The sequence below is a fragment of the Salvia miltiorrhiza genome, chromosome 7, assembly GCF_028751815.1.
Source record: "Salvia miltiorrhiza cultivar Shanhuang (shh) chromosome 7, IMPLAD_Smil_shh, whole genome shotgun sequence".
In the NCBI taxonomy this organism is placed as follows: Eukaryota; Viridiplantae; Streptophyta; class Magnoliopsida; order Lamiales; family Lamiaceae; genus Salvia; species Salvia miltiorrhiza.
The window spans coordinates 14,736,621-14,756,630 of record NC_080393.1 but is presented as its reverse complement, the minus strand read 5'-3'; the positions used below and the strand labels follow the sequence as shown (position 1 = coordinate 14,756,630).

Here is a 20,010-nt window from a genome sequence, read left to right as displayed (position 1 = left end):
TTTTTGGCCTATAAATCTATTTAAAAGTAGGTTCTTGTAGTATTTGGATTAAGTATTTATTTTTGTAAAATATCTCTAAGAATTTTTAGTAAATTGTTTCGTCATATTGGCATTTACAAATTATAATTACAATTTGTGGACAAATTTATTTTTGTGTCTTGTTTTTCATTCAATTTTTACTATTATTTATTCTGTGTGTATTGAGTATGTTGTTCCAATATTGTGCGTAACATTATATTCTAGGCAAAGCAACACCTTTGAAATGGTAAATGGTAATGCGGAAAAAAGTGTAAATTAATAGAAAAATATACTCACATCATAGTGCCTTAAATATATGGTCCATTATTCAATTTATTCTATAATGAAGTATCCAAATTATATAGCTATGTTATTATATCTATTTTACCTTTAATAATTTGTAAATATAGTAATTATGATGGTGAAAATTAACAACCTACATTGCTACAAGTTTCTAACTTGGTTGAACAATATCGTATGAATCATGATAATTAAATAACTTATTTTGGAAAACATGTCGAAATTCGAAAAGGGGGAAAAAATGTAATTTCGACCTGTCGTGCTCGTGCAGATGATATCAAAATAAATTATTCATCTTTTTTTTTTTGAGATATTCAATTATTTGTGCAACTCAAGTCAGCTCCTACTCTGAGTTGCTTCTCTCACCTCTCACTCTCCGCCGTCACTCTCTCTGTCTTTCACTCCTTCACCGGTAATCAGCCGCCCACTCTTTCGCATCTACTCTATATTCATAGTATTCTTGTTAGAATCTAATTCACTGCTGCTGCTGCTCATTCCATAACTTCTTTAATTATTTTAATGAATGTCGCTGTGTGTGTGTGTGTTGTGTAAAAAGTTGCGAACTTTAATGTATTGGTTGATGATGAATATGTGCATATGCATATACTTTCTTGAAAATAAATTGCACAATTACATCGTGTCATTTTATTTTATTGAATACAGCTACTGTAAAGAGCAATGGCTTCCAATGGTGTGGATGGAAATGTGCAGAGAAAGAAGTTGAACAAAGTAGTGTTGGCCTACAGTGGAGGTTTGGATACCTCTGTAATTGTTCCTTGGCTTAGGTCTCTCTCCCTCTCTTAATACTTAATTGGAAGCTGTTCATGTTTGCTTTCTCTGTCTCTATGAATTACATGATTACCAATTCATGATTATATTCGTCACCTTTTTCAAATGATTTACTGGACATGTTCTTTGTCTGCCTCGCTATGGTTGTTGGAGAATGGACATCGTCTTGTTTCACAATCAAAACTTCTGAATCAACTTAAACGCCATACAGTTCTAGTCCTCACATTTGAATGTTCGAAAGAGTTTGAAATTGAGACTCAACCCCATTGTGTAGGATTAAAGATGGTATTCACATCTAAATGCAAGGGTGAAATGGACTGGTCTACCTTTATATATCTTTGTTGATTTAAGTGTTTATAATCTTTATTACTGGTTGATGATCCTCCATTGCCTAATCATCTATTGTTGCCTCTAGTTTGCCAAGTTTTAGAGTGTTTAGACTATGAATGACTAATCACAAGGAAAAGTTCTTTTCATATCAGTAATATATACATACAGATGAGGACATGTATTGCATAACTCAGTGCTACGGTCTCTCATGGAGTATGCTTCCTCCAGTGCATTACATCATATTTTATGGAGTGTTTTATCTTGGTTTACTGTTTTGTCCATTGCAGGGAGAACTATGGCTGTGAGGTTGTTTGCTTCACTGCAGATGTTGGCCAGGTATGTTAAATCTATCTAAACAAAAGTTATAATTTAATTGTGAAATTGTTTGAATCAGGCATCAAAAGTATTGATATTTTATTAACTAGTAATTCCAAAGAAAAAATAGGGTAAGCAGTGATAGTGGTCTGTCCTGCCTACGAGCTTGATTGAAATTTGATATTCTGTAGGGGGTCCAAGAATTGGAAGGTTTGGAACAAAAGGCCAAGGCTAGTGGAGCGTGTCAACTAGTGGTGAAGGATCTGAAGGAAGAATTCGTCAAAGATTTTATATTTCCATGCTTGCGAGCTGGTGCTATCTATGAGAGGAAGTACTTGCTTGGGACTTCAATGGCTCGTCCAGTTATTGCAAAGGTGCGTTATAATGATTGAAGTCATGGATGGATGAAGTCTTAGTATTCCTTCTTTGGTATCAGATGAAGTTTTGTCACTGAGTTTCAAAATGCTCAGGTTTCTTCCTCGTGAGGTTTATCTTTCATAAGATGTGGTCTATTCCTTTGAGTTTCTTTCTATCCCTCACAACATTTCTTTTGAAGATTTTAGTTTAAAATTTTAGGCAATCGTTTTAGTCAGTGAAGAATGTGTTGAAAATGCAGGCAATGGTTGATGTTGCCAAAGAGGTAGGAGCTGATGCTGTTGCTCATGGATGTACAGGGAAAGGAAATGATCAGGTATGCTTGCAATTTCTCGAGATTATCTATTCCCAATTAATTCATTTGTGCAGTTTTGGTTTAGCCTTCTTCTGCATGTTGCAGGTCCGCTTTGAGCTCACTTTCTTTGCTCTGAATCCCGAGCTGAGTGTCGTTGTTCCTTGGAGGGAATGGGAAATAACTGGAAGAGAAGATGCAATCGAATATGCTAAAAAGCATAACGTGCCTGTTCCGGTGACTAAGAAATCAATCTACAGCAGAGATAGGAATCTCTGGCATCTCAGTCATGAGGCAATTTTCTAAAATTCTTCTGCTTCAATGCTCTAAATAGGAGTATATTTTTAGTTCTTTGTGGTTATCGGATTTAGTTCGCATATCATAAATATGGACTTGATAGAATGATGAGCTATTATTAGTTTGGCTCTAAGCTCAAAGTATCCCTTTTCCTTATTATTTATGCAATTATCATTATGAATATATGCACCAAAGACACCTTTCCTCAAATTCTGCCTATTCACATGATTACATTTGTGTGAGCACATTGTGGTTTGAACTTTCTATGTTTTCTTTGGCTGTGTAGAATTTTTTCTTTTACCAAATATTAATAAGCTTGTAATATCTCAACTTAAAGGGAGACATTTTGGAGGACCCGGCAAATGAGCCGAAGGAGGACATGTACATGATGTCTGTTGACCCAATAGAGGCACCCGATCAACCAGAGTAAACCGCTGTGCCTGTGACCTGTTAACTACAGTTTGCACATTTTTGTTTTTGGGGATATATATTTATCGTTCGAAGTTTCCGTGCAGATATGTGAAAATTGGTATAGTTGAGGGTCTCCCAGTGTCTGTAAATGGAAAGGAACTCTCTCCTGCTTCTCTACTCACATTGCTTAATGAGATTGGTGGGAAGCATGGGATTGGCCGTGTGGATATGGTTGAGAATCGCCTCGTTGGGATGAAGAGCCGTGGTGTATATGAAACTCCAGGCGGGACTATCCTCTTCACTGCAGCACAAGAACTCGAGTCTCTAACACTTGACCGTGAAACCATCCAAACTAAGGACTTCCTCGCGTTGAAGTATGCTGAGTTAGTATATGCTGGGCGGTGGTTTGATCCGCTCCGTGACTCCATAGATGCCTTCATGAAGGAAGTCACGAAGACCACCACCGGATCCGTGACTCTCAAACTCTACAAAGGATCCGTTGCAGTAACAGGCAGAGAAAGTCCCAACAGTCTCTACAGACAAGACATCTCTTCATTCGAGAGTGGGAGCATCTACAATCAAGCAGATGCTGCTGGTTTTATCCGCCTCTACGGACTGCCTATGCGCGTCCGTGCTATGCTCGAGAAAGGTCTCTGAGATGTAGGTACACCTACCTATGGCTATGTATACACATCTCTCTCCATTTAACTTACTTTCCAATTAACAGCATGCTAGTTAAACACAACTGTTGGATTGGTATTTCAAGTTTGTTTTGAGTTTTTGTTTAGTTCTTGATGTGCTTGCAACATTTCTAGCCATGAATAACCAAAACTAAAACTGCATATCTTTAATAAATAAAATAAAAATGAATACTACATAGATGATTCTATAGCTAGCCATCTTTAAGCAATTTGTGAGCAATACTGTAAGATGTGTAGGCATCAACACATGCTTGCTCGATCAACTCAGTATCGAGAAATCTTGATTCCCAGTCTCCTTTGATGTTACCTCTATCTCTGCATTTCCTCACAGAGAATCCAACAATGCCATAAGCGAGAGCCCTCATACTAGGTTTACCTTTATAGCTCACAGGAAACCACTTCTCGGCTAGATAATGTATGTCGACTATACGGCTAACACGGACTGCATACTCTTGTTGAAGTTTCTGTGAGTTCTTCCGAATGTCATTGCCAACAAACGTAGTGTTAGAGTCACTGAGGAAATCCCTCAAAGCTAGAGGATTGGAATCCATGTGTAGGAGTTGAAGAATGAGGCATTTTGTTTGGAAGCATAGCTGCAACAGTGCAGTTTTGTTGCTCATAGACAGAATTGGATGATGAATGAATTTGCAGCTCATTCCAATGATTTGATGGCCTTGATGTTGCTTTAACAACCTCTTGATACTACGCATCCAATCATCAGCCACATTGGCCTTATTTGTCACAGTAGTTTCGATGATTTTGCCCTCGAACTTGACTGAGTGAATGATCATTTTTCTTGGATTTGAACGAATTTCTTGGTTAGAGATGCAGTGATTCTGAACGCCTCATTTTAAAGATTCATTTCTGACTGTTGAGCTGTCTCAGTTTGAGGCTTTTGGGATGCCTCTTCGAATTTACAATTACAAAATGAAGCCTAATTAATTGGGCTTTCAATTGTCATTAACCTAAATTGCACCTCAAACTTTATGTTATGTCATACTCTCTCCAAACAAGTGTCATATTTGGAAATTAATTATGTCCTCGAATAAATGTCCATTTTCACACTATTATATATAAAAGCAAGATAGTCCATTTTTCCTCCAAAACAACCTCATAATCATCCAATAGACTTTTCATTTATTTTTGTCCAACAGATTTACATCATCCTCTCTCCATAGAATAACTCTTCAGAAAATAATATTCATTCGTCTCAATTCAATACATTCAAAAGTTTGATATGTTAAAGACAGATACTAGTTTATAATAAAATAGGAGAGTTAAAATGAGACGTCCAAATAAAGAAATATGACCTATTGAATTGGAACGAAGGAGTACAACAGTACTAATCTATATTTGGTATTTCATTGGAGTTTCTTGAGAAAATAATACAACTCTAACCTATTAGTAAACTATAATACATGTCTAATTAAAAATATTTATATTGTGTTTCTAATTCTGTTATATAAGATGTTACAATGTAAGGCTCTTTACCGTTAATAAAATCACCTTATCCTATAGGTTTTTGTTAAAGGATTATTAACTTTATTTAATAACAATGAGTAAACTATTTATTTATATGAAACCTAAGACTTACATATTTGTTTGTATGCAATATAATTATATTGATCAATTATTCTCCAAAATGTTATATTTGGCAATTCCTTTTTTACAAATTTAATTTCCATACACACAGATTTAATTCCAAATGTACATAAAATTATATACACCTTTCCAATAATATTTAGATTTCACTAAGTTTATTTTCTTTGACTTGACTTAGCATCATCAAACCAGACAAACCTCTCTCGTGATCACTCTTGTTTATCTGCGCTTAACTAATTAATTTCTCATTAGAAATAATTGCTACAAAAATGGTATGTTTAGATTCTATAAAAAAAACACCATGTAATAATGTGTTGAACCCTGGCTTCATGGAACAAAATTTCCATTCCGGATTTGCTAAGGCTTTTTAAAGACCTCTTCCAACTATTTTGAGCCAAACTACATTGAGGGGCTAAATAAAGCAGATTTGAGTGATTTAATAAGTTATGATGCTTCAATAGGTCTTTTTTCTGATAGAGAGCTTCTTCACATCTTTCTTTGCACTGACGCTGGACATCCCTGCCACAGCTTGATATAGATCCTTCCATCTACAAGCCAACAAAACACATCATCGACATATTAGATGCTTGACAACTAAAATTAGCAGAATACATCGGGTACTGTCTCGGCTACCTTGGCATGGTTATGAACAGAGCAACCGCTGAAACCCCAACAACCAGAGGATACACAGGTGCAGTAGTCAGTTCCTGAAGGGTACCGTACGACCAATAACATCAGCATTTACAAAACATTATATTGCCATATCCGAGTTATAATGAAAATAATTGATTGGAATGTAGATTTATACACATTCTTTGAACTTCATATTCGTTTAGTGATTTTCCAATTCCCAGACGCAGTATAAATTTCAAAAACAAGGTGAAATTACCTGCTTGTAGACGTCCTCGACAATCCTATAGCTTAGTGGACCGACGTGGATTTGTGGTTGGCTCTCTAAGTCGACCTCAACAACCTCAGACTCAAATTTATAAGTACTGGATGGCACAGTGGATCGAAGCTGGACGAGGTGCTTACCCTTGGGTAAGTCCTTCACCTGGAAAAAGTTTGAAATTGGCAATGGAAAGATGGTCTCAACCTTTGATGGTAATGATATAATTTCCACCCTGATGTGAGAATGCAGTTCCTTAAAATCCTTTCCATCAACATGGCCACTTAAAATGGTTATATCTGGCTGTTCAAAGACCACAAAATCTTGATCCTTGATATCTTCATTGCCAACCTAGCACACATACATCAGGAAAATACAGTCTTCAGATTGAAGAGAAGAAAGAAAATTAAGATAACAAACACAACACTAAGCTCCATGGTAGGTAAATTGTACAGGTTTAAACGGTACACGACTGAAACTTTGCTCATACTATTAGGAGGAATGTTGATATTATTATTATTATTATCCGAACATAATGGTATTATTGCTATTAATATTATTACTATCATCATCACCATCATCATCTTATTTTAGGGTCTCTTGTTAGTTCTGTGGTTCTATCTGTTTGGATCAGGCATAATGCATATGCAAGAGAAAATGCAGGCATAAGACCGACAAATATATGTTAAAAATAGACATACTATCTTAACCAATGTTTGAGATACCATAAATGATCCATCTGCAGGTCACATTTACTATGAAGAATAGCAAGTGTTTCAGCATACTGACTGAAATTATACGAGAATGCCTAAATATGGAAACAGAACTTTCTAGCATGGAAGGAAAAAAAATCCAGGCTGCATTGCATTCTGATTTTCAAGTTTCCATCCACAAGTTAAACTAACCTTAACAGTCAAGGACATTGGAGATGCACGCTCAATAAGGGCACCATCATGCTCACTCTTCCTTGCTATTTTTATTACATACGTAGTGTCAGGTTGGAGTCCCCTGAGACGGTAACTTCCTGAGGAATCAGTTACTGTTTCTTCATAAAATCCTTTTGACTCAGCCCTCGCTTCAATGGAGACACCTTCCTTTGGTTGACCCGACAAAAGTGTTACCTTGCCTAATGCACTGCACAGAGAGTAAATGAGTTCCATGGCCCTCTTAAAGCTATTAGGTGGTTAAGAAACTTATAAACGGGAATATATTGAAAGCCAGGTTATTTTGTTTAAAAAAGAAAGCTTCAGAGAAATGCTGCTTTTTTTCACCCTGATACACCACTGAATTGCAAAATATTTTCGTTAACATGAAATGAAGTTCTGAGATATTTTGTAGGTCACTTATATAAGAAAAGATCTAATTGAGCACCTACAATAGAGCAAAGGTTAAGAACACAGCTACTGGACCAGGAAAAAGGAGGTTCAAAAAGGAACTTTCAGGTTAGACCTCTTGCAGACAATTCACAGATTTAGACCACTATTGAGACTTATATTCTTGCTGAATTGCAAGACATAAAGTTGGGCAAGATATCGAATTCGGAGGTAGAAAAGGAACTTTCAGGTTAGACCACTTGCAGAAGAATCACGAATTTAGACCACTATTGGACTTATATTCTTTCTGCATTGCAAGACATAAAGTTGGGCTAGAAATTGAATTCTAATCAAAGAGTACCTAAATTATGTCTAAGACTCTACAGCAGGTGATGCAATCAAGAGTAATAAAGTGAATATATGAGTTTATTCAACAAAATTATAGAAACATGTACCGCATACAAAAAGACTGAATATTCAACTAAAATATACTTAGCCTCAGACCATACAGAGAAAACCTTCACAAGATATGCACAATAAGCTATTGAGATAGAGAAAGATTAATATTGCTGGAGAATGGAACTACAACTATCAGAAACATATACAAAGATTTCTGGGTAATGGTACCTAAAAGCAACACGAGTAGCATGAAAGACAACTTCCTTTGATTCCCCAGATCCAAGGTCAATTGCCTGCGCAGCAGGGGAGAAAGCATATTCCTGGAAAATACAAAAAAGAGTAGTCTTATTATCGGAACACCACTACTTAGTATATTATTAATTGTTTGTGACCCACATATTGCAAGGAATGTTAGCATATTCAATAATTCCATGGAGGGAAAGTTGTCAGAAGTTCTTATATATGTTGATTGCAACGAACATAAATGTAAGCATGTTATTCTAGGGCAAAAGAATGACTGTAAACAAGTCTTTGAACAACAAGAAACAGAATTAGATTATCTCAATATACATTTGAATATTTCAAAATTTTCTCTCTGATTGAAAAGTTAACCAGGAATACACAAAATAATTGGATCCGCAACTGACATAGAAATATTAAATCAGCAACAATGCAGACAACCAAAAATTATTTTTAAAAGTGATCGCCCAGTGCAGGTAACTAATAGCATCTAGGTTAAGTACCTTCAATAAAGGTCGGAGGTAGAAACTTCCTGGAAATAAGTTATCAAAAATGAAAGCTCCACCAACTCTGGATACAGAATTGTTCCTATACCCATCTTCACCACTCAATGACAAGAGAACAGACGGAAAAGGTTCATTGCTGTCTTCTCTAGAATATAATCGTACAGAAATTTGACCCAGCTTCTGGCATGAAAACGAATACTTTCCGACTTGTTTTACATGATAACCATGCTGCAAACAAACAAAAAGAAAATTACAGTGATCAAGAATGTTGACTGCAAGAGAACACCTCTGAACATGCTTCCCCTACGCATTTCGACAATAATTTTCAAAGTATTACTTTTGCATGAATATAATTAGCTAAATCTAATAGTGAGATGGCTTTTCTTCTGTTTATATCATTATGAACAAACATGATTGCACAAATAGGAATCTAGAAGCAAGGTTAGCAACTTTATCATTTTCAAAGATGACTATTGTTTTCATCTGTTCTGTTGAAAACCACATCTATCGCATCAGTAAATAAAAAATATCAGGTAGGTCACTTATACTTGTCAGAATGGACACATGAAGAGGAATTGATTTTAAGAATATAATCTCCTCCAAGGCAAAGAGTCAAAGACAAATGAAAATTGTAAGGTTTCCTTCAGGAAAGTAACATAGCTAGAATCTCGTTTTGCTTCAAAAAAAATGAAGGTAAAGGAAAAACGCACATCCTAGGATCCCAAAACACAACAAATGCTAACTTCAATATACCCATAACCCAAACGAGAAATATAGACTATCTAACAAATGCTAACTTTAATATGCTCCGCATGCTAAATTTTTCTAGATTCAGTCAAAAACCAGATAAGCATAACACTTAAACATTCAAGACCAATATTAATCAACAAACAAACTACATATTTATATCCAAGCCAGGTACTGAGTCTACTGACTACAAGCAATATAAATTCTTGAACAGGTCGCCTGAACCATTATAACCTAACAAAACCATGTTATAATAAGCACAATCTGAACTGAATGTACAAAAGACTCAAACCTTTGATGCCTCCACACTGTAACTTATATCATCATAGAGAGGTCCTGCACCAAATAAACCATCTGTTCCCGTGGTAGTTTCAAGTGATGTATCCCCTCGCTTGAGGGGAGAAACCTGGCTGTCACCCTCGGCAACAACTCGTATGTTAACATCTGTAAGAGGGGGTGAAACTGATCCTTCAATATATAGTCCCAATCGACCAGAAAACGGAGCAATTGGAGCTTGGCAGCCATCTTGTTCTACTGAGACCTAAACAAATATAATGGAAACCTTAAACATACTGATATTTCTGGCCAAGATCTAAGTTGGAAGGAACTGGACAAGCTCTTACATGCTGTTTTCTTGGGTAAAATAATAATTTCTTTTGGATACCAGTCCTGCAGCAGAGCAGATGTAAACTAAAATTGAGAGCACAAAATCCATAACAGCAATTGAATAATTGATTACAGAATAGGCTTATATATATACATATATATATTTGAAAAAGAGATGTAACATAAAAAATTAGCATCCTGAAAGAGAATAGTCCGTTAAATCTCTAAATATCACCATTCACCAATGCACTTTTCACCACAAACATAATTATACAGAAAGAAAAGCAAGATATTTTCTTCAATAGCGCTAGATTTGTAAGAAATTCAAATTCTATCTCTAGTGGCCTTTGTTTCAGCAGCCCTGATGACATGTCATAACTGAACAAGCTATAAGGATGAAATCAATTTATACAGTTGATATAAATATCAATCAGAGAAACATCACCAGGCTAAAACTCTCAAGTGTAGAAAAGCTCACTTGATTTATTAGATTTTCTTCTTTTTCTATATGTGGTAATGATTTTGTGGTATAATAGCTTCTTATAATACAGAAAACAAGGAAAGATACTATGCAATCAACATAGAAAATGGAAAATAAAATAAATCCCACCCTTCCGGATAGGCAATTCTAAACATAGAGCACATGATAATTACACAGATGCCTAATCAAAAGATCATATAGACGAAGTCAAATCATGAAAAGATCAAACCTCACAAAAATGTATGCTATAATAAAAGGCAAGACATGCATACTCTTCCAGATGGGAAAAGTTTAAAGATAAGAAAGCAGGCAGAAACAATATGAACTATAAGCACCAGAACTGAAACAAGCATACCTTGAATCCCGAGGGGCAAAACTGAGTTTTTCTCCGAACTTAGACCAAACAGAATACTCATAGACGGCGGCTCCTGATGGATGAACTTCAGAGGAGACAAATTTGGCAGTAGTACTACCAACCAATGTTTCTTGATTGTCAAAGATATCAACAGGTATGTCATCAGGCAAGTTCTTATCCAAAACATGTACATGTCCTTTAAGCAGGTACTTTTCACCCTTTAAATTAATAGGCTGCAGAAATAAGAATATAATATTAATTCTAAGGAGAGAAAAACAGAGAACCACGCCACATCTCCCAGCATCCATTCCCACTCACTCTAACCACCACTGGCACAAACAAAAGAAAGAAAATGGAGTGACAAAAGACAATGAAATACAAAGAGGCAGGTAGCCTTGTTAAATATCATACTGATAGGTCTGACGTATCAACTCCTAGACTGGAGCTCCCAAAAGAAATACATGAGTCGATGAAATGGAGTTCATGGACACCAGGAGACGTTACACAAATCTTTTGGGAACCTCTCTGCAAGTTTAAAACAATTATAACGATGGTTTCATGTAAAATCATAGGTGAGAGATTTCAACAATCAGATGATGATATGACCTTGATTTTCAAGTTCACACGAGAACTGTCTGCTTGTACCAAGTAAGCATCCACATCATGGCTGGAGATTATCCTAATCCAATAACCTTTTTGAATGAAAGTAATCCCTTCAACATCCTCCACACCAACATTCACGTTTATAAAGTTCTGTTCCCAGCACCATATATCTTCTCCCGATGTGGTTCCAGGGGAATAGTTATTGACCTGGTATGGAACAAAATAATTATCATAAAGAAGAGTTTCTAAGAAGAAAAGGACCACCTAAATTCTGCAGAAGCGTTAATGAATGACTAATTGGCCAGAGGATATATTCAGTCTCTATTGCTGTTAGTAACGATTGCTTTAGATGGTAAGGTCACTATTTTTACAGGAAATCACAAGTAAAAAGCGCACATATGTAAGTAGTGGTTACATTACAAGATTAACAACAAAAAATGATATAAGATAAGAACATGAAAAAGATCCAGCATGCCAAACTTCCACATCAATGATCAACCAATACCACCAGTTGAAAACAGCAAGAAATCCATGGAATTAAGAGACATAATGATGGAAGAAATAAGGTACTAGTGCAATAGAGGCAGAAAACCAAGAGCATGCTTCTTATTTGAAAGGAGAAAGGCATCTAAGCCTCAACGAATTACCTCAACTCTATATTTACCAGGGAGTACACTGGAAAATGAAAAATCGCTGCTCTGATCAGTTAGATTAACTGTCCTCTCTTCTTTACTTTTACCATCCAGTCTCACAAGCTTAACAGAAATAGAAGGCCCACATATATCTTTGCATACCACAGATCCACGAATATTGACTTGTGCCTGAGTTTTCCAAGGGCATAATTATAGAGTTAGTTTCAGAAAATCTTACATAACAAAGCTAGCATCCAAGGTAAAGTTGAACAGCTACAAGGTGGGCAGTCCTCAAAATCAACATAAAATAAAAATACTCCTCAGAAGAATGTGACAGACCCAAAGGGGCAGTTGTAAACCATCAGAAAGCATACACTACTTTAGTTACAGAGCATCTAATATATAGAGGGGAAAAAAAGAATTTTCTTCCCAATCATCTTATTCATGTAATCTATACCTGATAAAACTTGACATCTAGCAATGGTTTATCAATAACGACATCAATGTGATGTGGAGAAAACTGCAGTTCAGGAGCACTCTCAGGTGCGGCTGCAATAGCAGATAAGCGGTAACCACCAGGTGGAACCTGAAGAACATTATAGAACCAAATTATAATTCAGAATCAGACATGAAAGATGCACTTTTTACCGCGATATGGCTATATTTATCCATTGGCTCTAGATGATATATGAAATAAAACAGGCACATAAAAAAGACAGTTAAACTTAAAATAAATCCCATAAACAGGGAAAATCCCTCATTCAAGATCTTACCTGAAAGCAAAACTTGCCACCTTCATCAGTTAGTTTCAGTTGGGGTTTGACATTCTCTGGCCCATGAGTCAAAGCAACCTGGGAATTCAGATGATTTGTTTACTTGAAACAAGTGATTGAAGACACAAAAGAACAATTATAAAGCACGTTAACATCTTCAAAACCACTTAAAGGTACTCATGAAGCAGTTCAAATAAGATCCTGGAGAATATTTGTCTAGAATCAATCACCAACCATCGATTAGTTGAGGCTAATGCCCAAAATTACTACCATACTCCACACCCAAGGCAGATTAAATTTGTTAGATCTCTATTCAATCATCAACCATCAAAATTCCATTTAAATTCAGAAAGATAATATATTAATTGGGCCGCAACCACAAATCTCTGATATAGACATAATTACTATATAGCAAGTTTCTTCTTCCTAGTCTTCTCAAGGCTGCTGAGAAATGAAATGAGGTGACAGACATACCTTCGCCTTGTAAGCAGAATTAACTGTCAGAGCCATGCCACATATATCGTATGCAACTGCTTTGATATCAGCAATTGAAGCCATGTTTGGTAAGACCTAAAAGGAAAAGATCAGCACAAGAAAGATATAGATGGATATGTGGCCAACAAACATCAAAAGGCGGTAAAGGTGTTAAGCTCCTTCTATTTATTTTATTCATTTCTTTAATGTTCAAGAATATTAACAGCAAAAGGGAACTTAGAGTTCGACTCACCAAAAAATCACTCAGCCTTTCAAACTTGTAGTGCTCCTTCTTAGCTTCAATACTGTATCTTTTTGATGTTACCTAATAAGATCAAGCATTCATCAATCAGAATTCTTAAGGAGTAAAAGAAAGAACCAACTTCCCCTTATAAAGTTTCAAGACAAACCACCTAAGCAGATGCAAATTTTCAGAATGCGACGTCACAGTAGAAGCAGTGAAATAGTATGAGAAATGAGATTAATTTAATGTCTCTTCAAGTAACAGAAGTTCATTCAGCCAACCACATGAATATTGTCTCATGAGGCGAATCACCAAAAGTCCATGCGAGTATTCTGACACCTTTGAATTGAATGCCCATAATCGACATCTTTATCGATGATGAGTTTAGCTCATTTATTTTTGGGCAGTAGGTCTTGTGATAGTATAATTCACATTAAATGCTATTAAAGGATCTTAACATGAAAATTGCTACTATAAACAATAACAACATTTTACCTGATCAAGCTTGTAATGACCCTCTCTATCAGTTATTGATCTTTCATGGCCATCAACTATAATTTTTGCATGATCCACTCCAACGCCATTACCATCAACAACACGACCCCCAACAGAAAACCCAGTAACCTAAATCACATGAAGATGACAAATTATGGTTTTATTTAAGATCTTCAGTGACCACAAAATAAAAATATAGAATTCAAAGTACTCTTACAAGAAAAAGAAATTATTCGAATAAAAAACATATCGTTCAGTACTCTAGTCATCTTCAGCAAGACAATTGCATTAGCATATGGTACAGAGTGCTCATGAGAAGCAGATGGAAGATTAACTAGATTATAATGTGATCTTTCCAGTTATTACATTATGCAGCAGATATGTTCAGCAAAGACGGGGATTACGGAACAAGAAAGGGATAAATAACAGTTATTGATTCAAAATGACACCAATCCTGTCAGGTGATAAAATAATACTCTAGATATAAAGAATCCCTTTCGAGAAAGAAACAACTTTCTATAACTCAGATACTTTCTTCAAGTTACCAAAGCTAATAAATAATAGAAGTCAGCTAGACACTGCTTCGGGTAAAAAATCTTGTTCAGAAATGAAACACCACAAACAACTTTAGGTGACTCCTAGATGGCATATCAAAAACATAAATCACCAATACTAATGTAAGATTATTTTTGAATCCCCAGATAGAAGAAGCATGCCCTAGTATTTATTGATATATTCTCCAGATGCATTTTTAGCTGGAACTAAACATTGTTGTCAAGCAACAAAGCACCAAAAGCCCTACCTGAAACCTTTGAGGGACTATTGCGTGATCATGCTGGACAGACACCACCAGTGAAGGAGGTGATACATCAAATACAGTATTCTCACCCTTGTAAAAAGGTATGAGCTTGTAGGTTCCTGAAACATTTCACCACATCATTGGCTAAGGATCAGAAAGAAATCTTCTTCAAAAATGGAACTGTGAAATATTAGCATAAAATCAAAGAATGGACTTCTTCAAGCAATAACTTTCCAGAGATAAGAGAATGCCAGAGGACTTAACCCCGCACGCTTAGGCACAAGCAGACAAGCCTCCGATTGTTTGATGTAGGATGTCGCAGAAAGGAGTGCTAATTTCATGTAGTAGCCATTTGATACTAAGTACTAAGTAGAAGGTCTGAACAATAGAGAGACTGAGGAACTGAATACATTGCTTCTATTTTTTATTTTTTATTTTTTTGCAGGGAATACATAGGTTTAGTGAATTCCTGACCAGTACCAAAACTGAAATTGAACATCCAGAACTCTAATAAGACATGCTGAGAAGAAAAAAAAATTAAACCTCTTCGTAATATCAGCAATTACATAGTGTAGGCAGAAGAAGACCTAAAACAAACAGTTTGACAGTAGAATACTCAATCATAAGCAAACAAAGGTGTGGCTTCATGGAAAATCTAGTCCTCAAGTTTTATACATAAAATAAAGGACAACGCCTTTCTCACAGAGAATCCAGGAGTTTAACATCAAACTTCAGATAATTAAAATGAGTAGTAAGAATCAAGCAATAGAGAACATACCACATGGAATTGATCTGAATCTGAACATCCCATCAGCATCAGATACAGCATGACACAGAGCTTTCCCCAGCCCAGGAGCATTACCAGAGTTATGTGGGCAATTCACCTCCAAAATGTCATCCGAATACAGATAAAAATGAACTCCCAATATGGGATTTCCCTATAGCATCAGAGAGCATTAAAATGTCATTTTAATGGATTTTATTACATAGATTCCAAAACAAATTATTGTAGATATTTCAGGCACTATAAATCACAGTGACAGAAATTCAAAAGAATATAGTCCAAGTTAGATAAGCAAAATAATTTACCTCGAGAAGCAATAAACCTTATGGAAGCATAAGCAAAAAAATTCAGTGTATATACTTTACAGAAACTAGGGTATTAAACTCGTTGGCTGCTAAATTGTAAGAACTGAATTGGGATGTTGCGAAATATTACCTGTGCAACTACATATCCACGAATATCATAGCCAGATGCAAAGAAAATATCACTGAGCACACCATTTTGAAACCCTAATTCCACCTGCATAATCATTCATATGTAAACTCAAATCAATTTACCCTTAAGTATGCCAGAAGAATTTGGTAATCTGCACTGGGAAAAAGAAACAATTAACCAATCATAGGAGTTGAAAAAGAGGAACATATAAAGAGATTAAAGAAATGACCTCTTGAGAACCCTTGCTTTCAATACTTAAATCATGACGTGAAGCAACTATTTTATACTTTCCTGCATTCAAGTACAGACACTGTCAAAGATAACATTACTGGTGAAGAATCATGACTAATAAAACATGTAAAGGATTCCACTGAAATAATGGAAAACAAAGGTCACTTTCACGGAGCCAAGACATAATCATTTGATACCACATCCACTTCACAGTAATGAAAATATTTACAATTTAAATATTACAAGAAAAGGAAAGCAAGGAGAAGAAATGGTTTGAGAAGAAACGAGACAGAAAGGGAAACAGTTCAACATATTTCAACTCCTGGAACGGATTCAGCTGATCAAGCAAGTATGCAGGGCAGACTTTACTTAACTCATCTTCACTTTGAGAGGGCTTAAATGCTAAGTGGATCGTAAAACAATATGATGATTAGACCTGGAATAATATTGTTGAATGAGTAACTTCCTGTTGATGTAGTTGAAACTGAAGAGACAACATCTCCACTGTGAGATATAAGCTCAACGTTCACATTTGATGGACCACCATCTTTATGTGAACAGCTATCCCCTGAAACTGCTCCCACGACTCTTCCAGATAAGGTGAAGCTGCAGTAGCAGTAAGATAATAAAACAAAGGTTGAGCAAAGGATACGGTTCACAGACAACTTTATTGTTGTCTATAAATAATAATCAGATACCGTACCCAGTAAATCGAAAATTAATATCTTCATTGGCGTTACAACCAGTGTGATCAACAACAACAGGAACCTAGAAAAGAAAGTTACAGTTAGCATGTGAAAACAAAATGCCTGATATCTTAAATTAGAAGTCGGACAATTGTACAGAGAAACTTAATACTGAGGCATAACCAAGAAACTCAACTTGTTCAGGGGCATACGTCCATCCCTCAGGCCCCTTAATTTTGATCACATAAGAACCCTGAAACCAGATAACACCAAATTCAAAAAATGAAATGAAATGATAATTAGGAGAGATAACACAAGAATATTTAAAAACACAAAAGGGGGGAATGAACAGCTGGGGGAGTTGTAACATCAACAAAATCAGACTTAGAGAATGAAACCAAAAGGACCCTGGTCCAGCTCAAGATAGAAAAAATGTCTGGTTAAAACAGAAACCATTTTTGTGATTTGGTATAAATATGGCTTGCAAATCTCTAGCCAATATCTTGGACAAAATTCTTCAATATAACGTTGTTAGAATTCAAGCGAAAGAGTAGCACTAGAAATATAGAACAGTAAAATGAAAAATGAGACTTTCTCTTATCATTACACTGAATCATGAGTTGCATGTGTTTGGTTGAAAGGAGTGGATAGTGAAGAAACTATGCACATGTCTATTTGGTAGGACAGGAAAAAGGTTGTAGATGAGCCAATCACTAATCAAATACTATTCGGGAACCTTTCAAAGTGTGGAGACAAATAGTGATAGATGTGTAAACAAATGAAGCTCGAGGATCTTAAACAAACTTAAATGGGCACAACTCAAACATATTGCACTTTAAGTTAATTCCCAAAGCCGGAAGTTGGACTCAAAAACAGCTTCTAGAGATTTTAGGGTTATTGATAGAACAAAAATGATAAGGTATTCATCCACACAATTGCCATTGGAACTATCAAGGAAAAACATTCACTGGAATATGGTCTCTAAACGGTAGTTCTGGATACAGAAAATTTGTGAAATCCGAAGCACCAACGCGAGTTAAGGCATTACATCCGGGAATCAAAGGGGAGGGGGATATTAGAGCAATTTAATAGGCAACCTTATCGTAAACAGGAATGAAGTAGTAACCGTTGGGAGCACATTGTGTCCGGTCCTTAACCAAGCCATCCACTGTCCGTAACTCAACCTGCACTTTCCGAGGCCAGTTCACATTTACAGATGACAAGATCCCATGTTAGATTACGTAGCTATATTTATAAAAACTGCAGGTGCAAAGTCCGCAATGCATCATAAGAACTTAATTTTCAACTAAGGTGGTAACCAGCAAAACAATCCTACCGTAACATGAGAGTAATCCAATTTGCCATCAGTGGGCTTCCTCGACTTTATCAGCTCCGAGCTTGCCTGCCAAACAACAGATGAAAATTCCAGTTCCAAAGAGGTGTCTTTTCACTAAGTAAGTAAGAGTCTGTAGAAAAAAGCAAAAGATCCTCGATCAAAAACCTCAACGAATCCGCCGCATCCTTGGATAGAATCAGCTACGCTGAAACGATAGCAGTGAAGAATTACAGTTGCGAATAGCAGAAAATAATAGGCGGAAGGCATCTGAAAATTTTGATCGGAGAGATCTCGAATCAAAGACTCTCAGATCTCAATGGCGCATGATTTTGGATTTTTGGTAATATCGACGGTTCTGTGCACTACAAAAAATGTCAGGGTTTATGGTTTTTCTAATGTTTATGGTTTTAATTTTATATTTCAGGTCATATACGAACACAGTTAAATGGCAAAAGAACGATATTTTTAGGGGATCGTAAGTCATACTCACTCGATTAGTCTCAATTCAATACCTATATATTGACCTAGCGATAGATGGTTAATGTTCAAAATCTCAAGTCCTCAGTTCGAGTTCTCCGTCACAAGATTTGAATACGAATATTAAAAAATAAATAATTAATAATAAAATATAAAAGATAAAATAATTTATTTTAAAAATATAGTATTTGTCAAAAAAAAATAGAAAAAAAATTATTCTTTTTCAAATAAGAATGGGAGTTAATTATGTATGGACCACAATGACATATGATATAAATAATGAATTATATAAAGTTATTTGTTACGTATTGATTTTTCATTTTGAGAAGTGACTTAATAAAATGGGACGTCCAAATAAAAAAATGTAGCTTATTGAATTGAGACGGATGGAGTATTAACGTAATTTAGTTTAATAATAAAGTAATAAATTTTTAAAATTTAAAATACGTGTCGTTACTTATTTTGCAAATTCACTTTTGTCGCGATAGACCTTTCATTGCTTATCAAGAAATTCGTTCCAATGAATGTGTTCAACGAGTTGAACTCAGTGACTATGATACAAATGTTGGTTTATCTAAGTTTACGTCTCGCCTGCGATGATGAGAGGGTATCTGGTGAGGCGAGTCTATGACATGCTAGAGTCGAGGATGTTCGAGAAACTAATGGTGTATTTGAGAGGTGACGATGAATGAATTACTATTGTCTGTAAAATACATGAAGTATACCAAAATTTTAGTTTTTAACTAATATTATTTATGGTCAATAAATACATAAACTTTGAATTATTTGGAATTCAGCTCAAACTAAAGCTTTGGATATATTTAATCCTATGTGAACATCAAATTTTTACTATGTGGAGTATTTTTTTTATATGAGCTAGCTATTCTGAAAAGAAAATGAGAAGATATTTTGATATTCACGTAATTTACATGTAGTTGAAATTTTAATTTGGGTCTAATTTCAAAAAGTTCAAAATATATATATTAATCGACCAAAAAATATCAGTTTAAAGGGTTAATTGCCGCTAAATTCAAAAGCTTTTTGAGAATTCGCGATATTCTCACCAACTTCAAAA

At 35.5% G+C, this 20,010-nt stretch overlaps 3 protein-coding genes across 5 annotated transcripts; 1 reads left to right on the top strand and 2 right to left on the bottom strand.

Moving 5' to 3' along the window:
* Window positions 1-573: 573 nt before the first annotated feature.
* LOC130995424 (argininosuccinate synthase, chloroplastic) lies at window positions 574-3,914 on the top strand. 2 transcript variants are annotated; one of them, XM_057920697.1, is made up of 8 exons: window positions 574-730; window positions 982-1,103; window positions 1,725-1,773; window positions 1,944-2,126; window positions 2,369-2,443; window positions 2,528-2,713; window positions 3,054-3,142; window positions 3,232-3,914. In XM_057920697.1, exons 2-8 carry the CDS (start codon window positions 997-999, stop codon window positions 3,782-3,784), a joined length of 1,242 nt encoding a protein of 413 aa, XP_057776680.1. In that variant the 5' UTR covers window positions 574-730; window positions 982-996; the 3' UTR covers window positions 3,785-3,914. The 2 variants fall into 2 exon arrangements, with proteins under 2 accessions (XP_057776680.1, XP_057776681.1); XM_057920698.1 differs by having other exon boundaries at window positions 578-730; window positions 993-1,103.
* A 105-nt stretch (window positions 3,915-4,019) lies between these two features.
* On the bottom strand, window positions 4,020-4,619 carry LOC130993869 (uncharacterized). The gene has a single exon (XM_057918905.1). It carries the CDS (start codon window positions 4,617-4,619, stop codon window positions 4,020-4,022), a length of 600 nt encoding a protein of 199 aa, XP_057774888.1.
* A 1,035-nt stretch (window positions 4,620-5,654) lies between these two features.
* LOC130995423 (uncharacterized) lies at window positions 5,655-18,890 on the bottom strand. Of its 2 annotated transcripts, none has more exons than XM_057920695.1 (27): window positions 18,624-18,890; window positions 18,459-18,524; window positions 18,220-18,306; window positions 17,319-17,375; window positions 17,140-17,204; window positions 16,873-17,042; window positions 16,435-16,496; window positions 16,206-16,289; window positions 15,765-15,924; window positions 14,990-15,105; window positions 14,188-14,316; window positions 13,702-13,773; window positions 13,449-13,544; window positions 12,975-13,052; window positions 12,659-12,787; window positions 12,217-12,390; window positions 11,573-11,776; window positions 11,378-11,491; window positions 10,967-11,199; window positions 10,148-10,193; window positions 9,817-10,065; window positions 8,775-9,005; window positions 8,260-8,351; window positions 7,225-7,453; window positions 6,320-6,670; window positions 6,064-6,137; window positions 5,655-5,978 (listed from the first exon to the last, which is right to left on the bottom strand). In XM_057920695.1, exons 1-27 carry the CDS (start codon window positions 18,723-18,725, stop codon window positions 5,885-5,887), a joined length of 3,564 nt encoding a protein of 1,187 aa, XP_057776678.1. In that variant the 5' UTR covers window positions 18,726-18,890; the 3' UTR covers window positions 5,655-5,884. The 2 variants fall into 2 exon arrangements, with proteins under 2 accessions (XP_057776678.1, XP_057776677.1); XM_057920694.1 differs by having other exon boundaries at window positions 17,295-17,375; window positions 18,624-18,872.
* Between the last annotated feature and the right edge of the window lie 1,120 nt (window positions 18,891-20,010).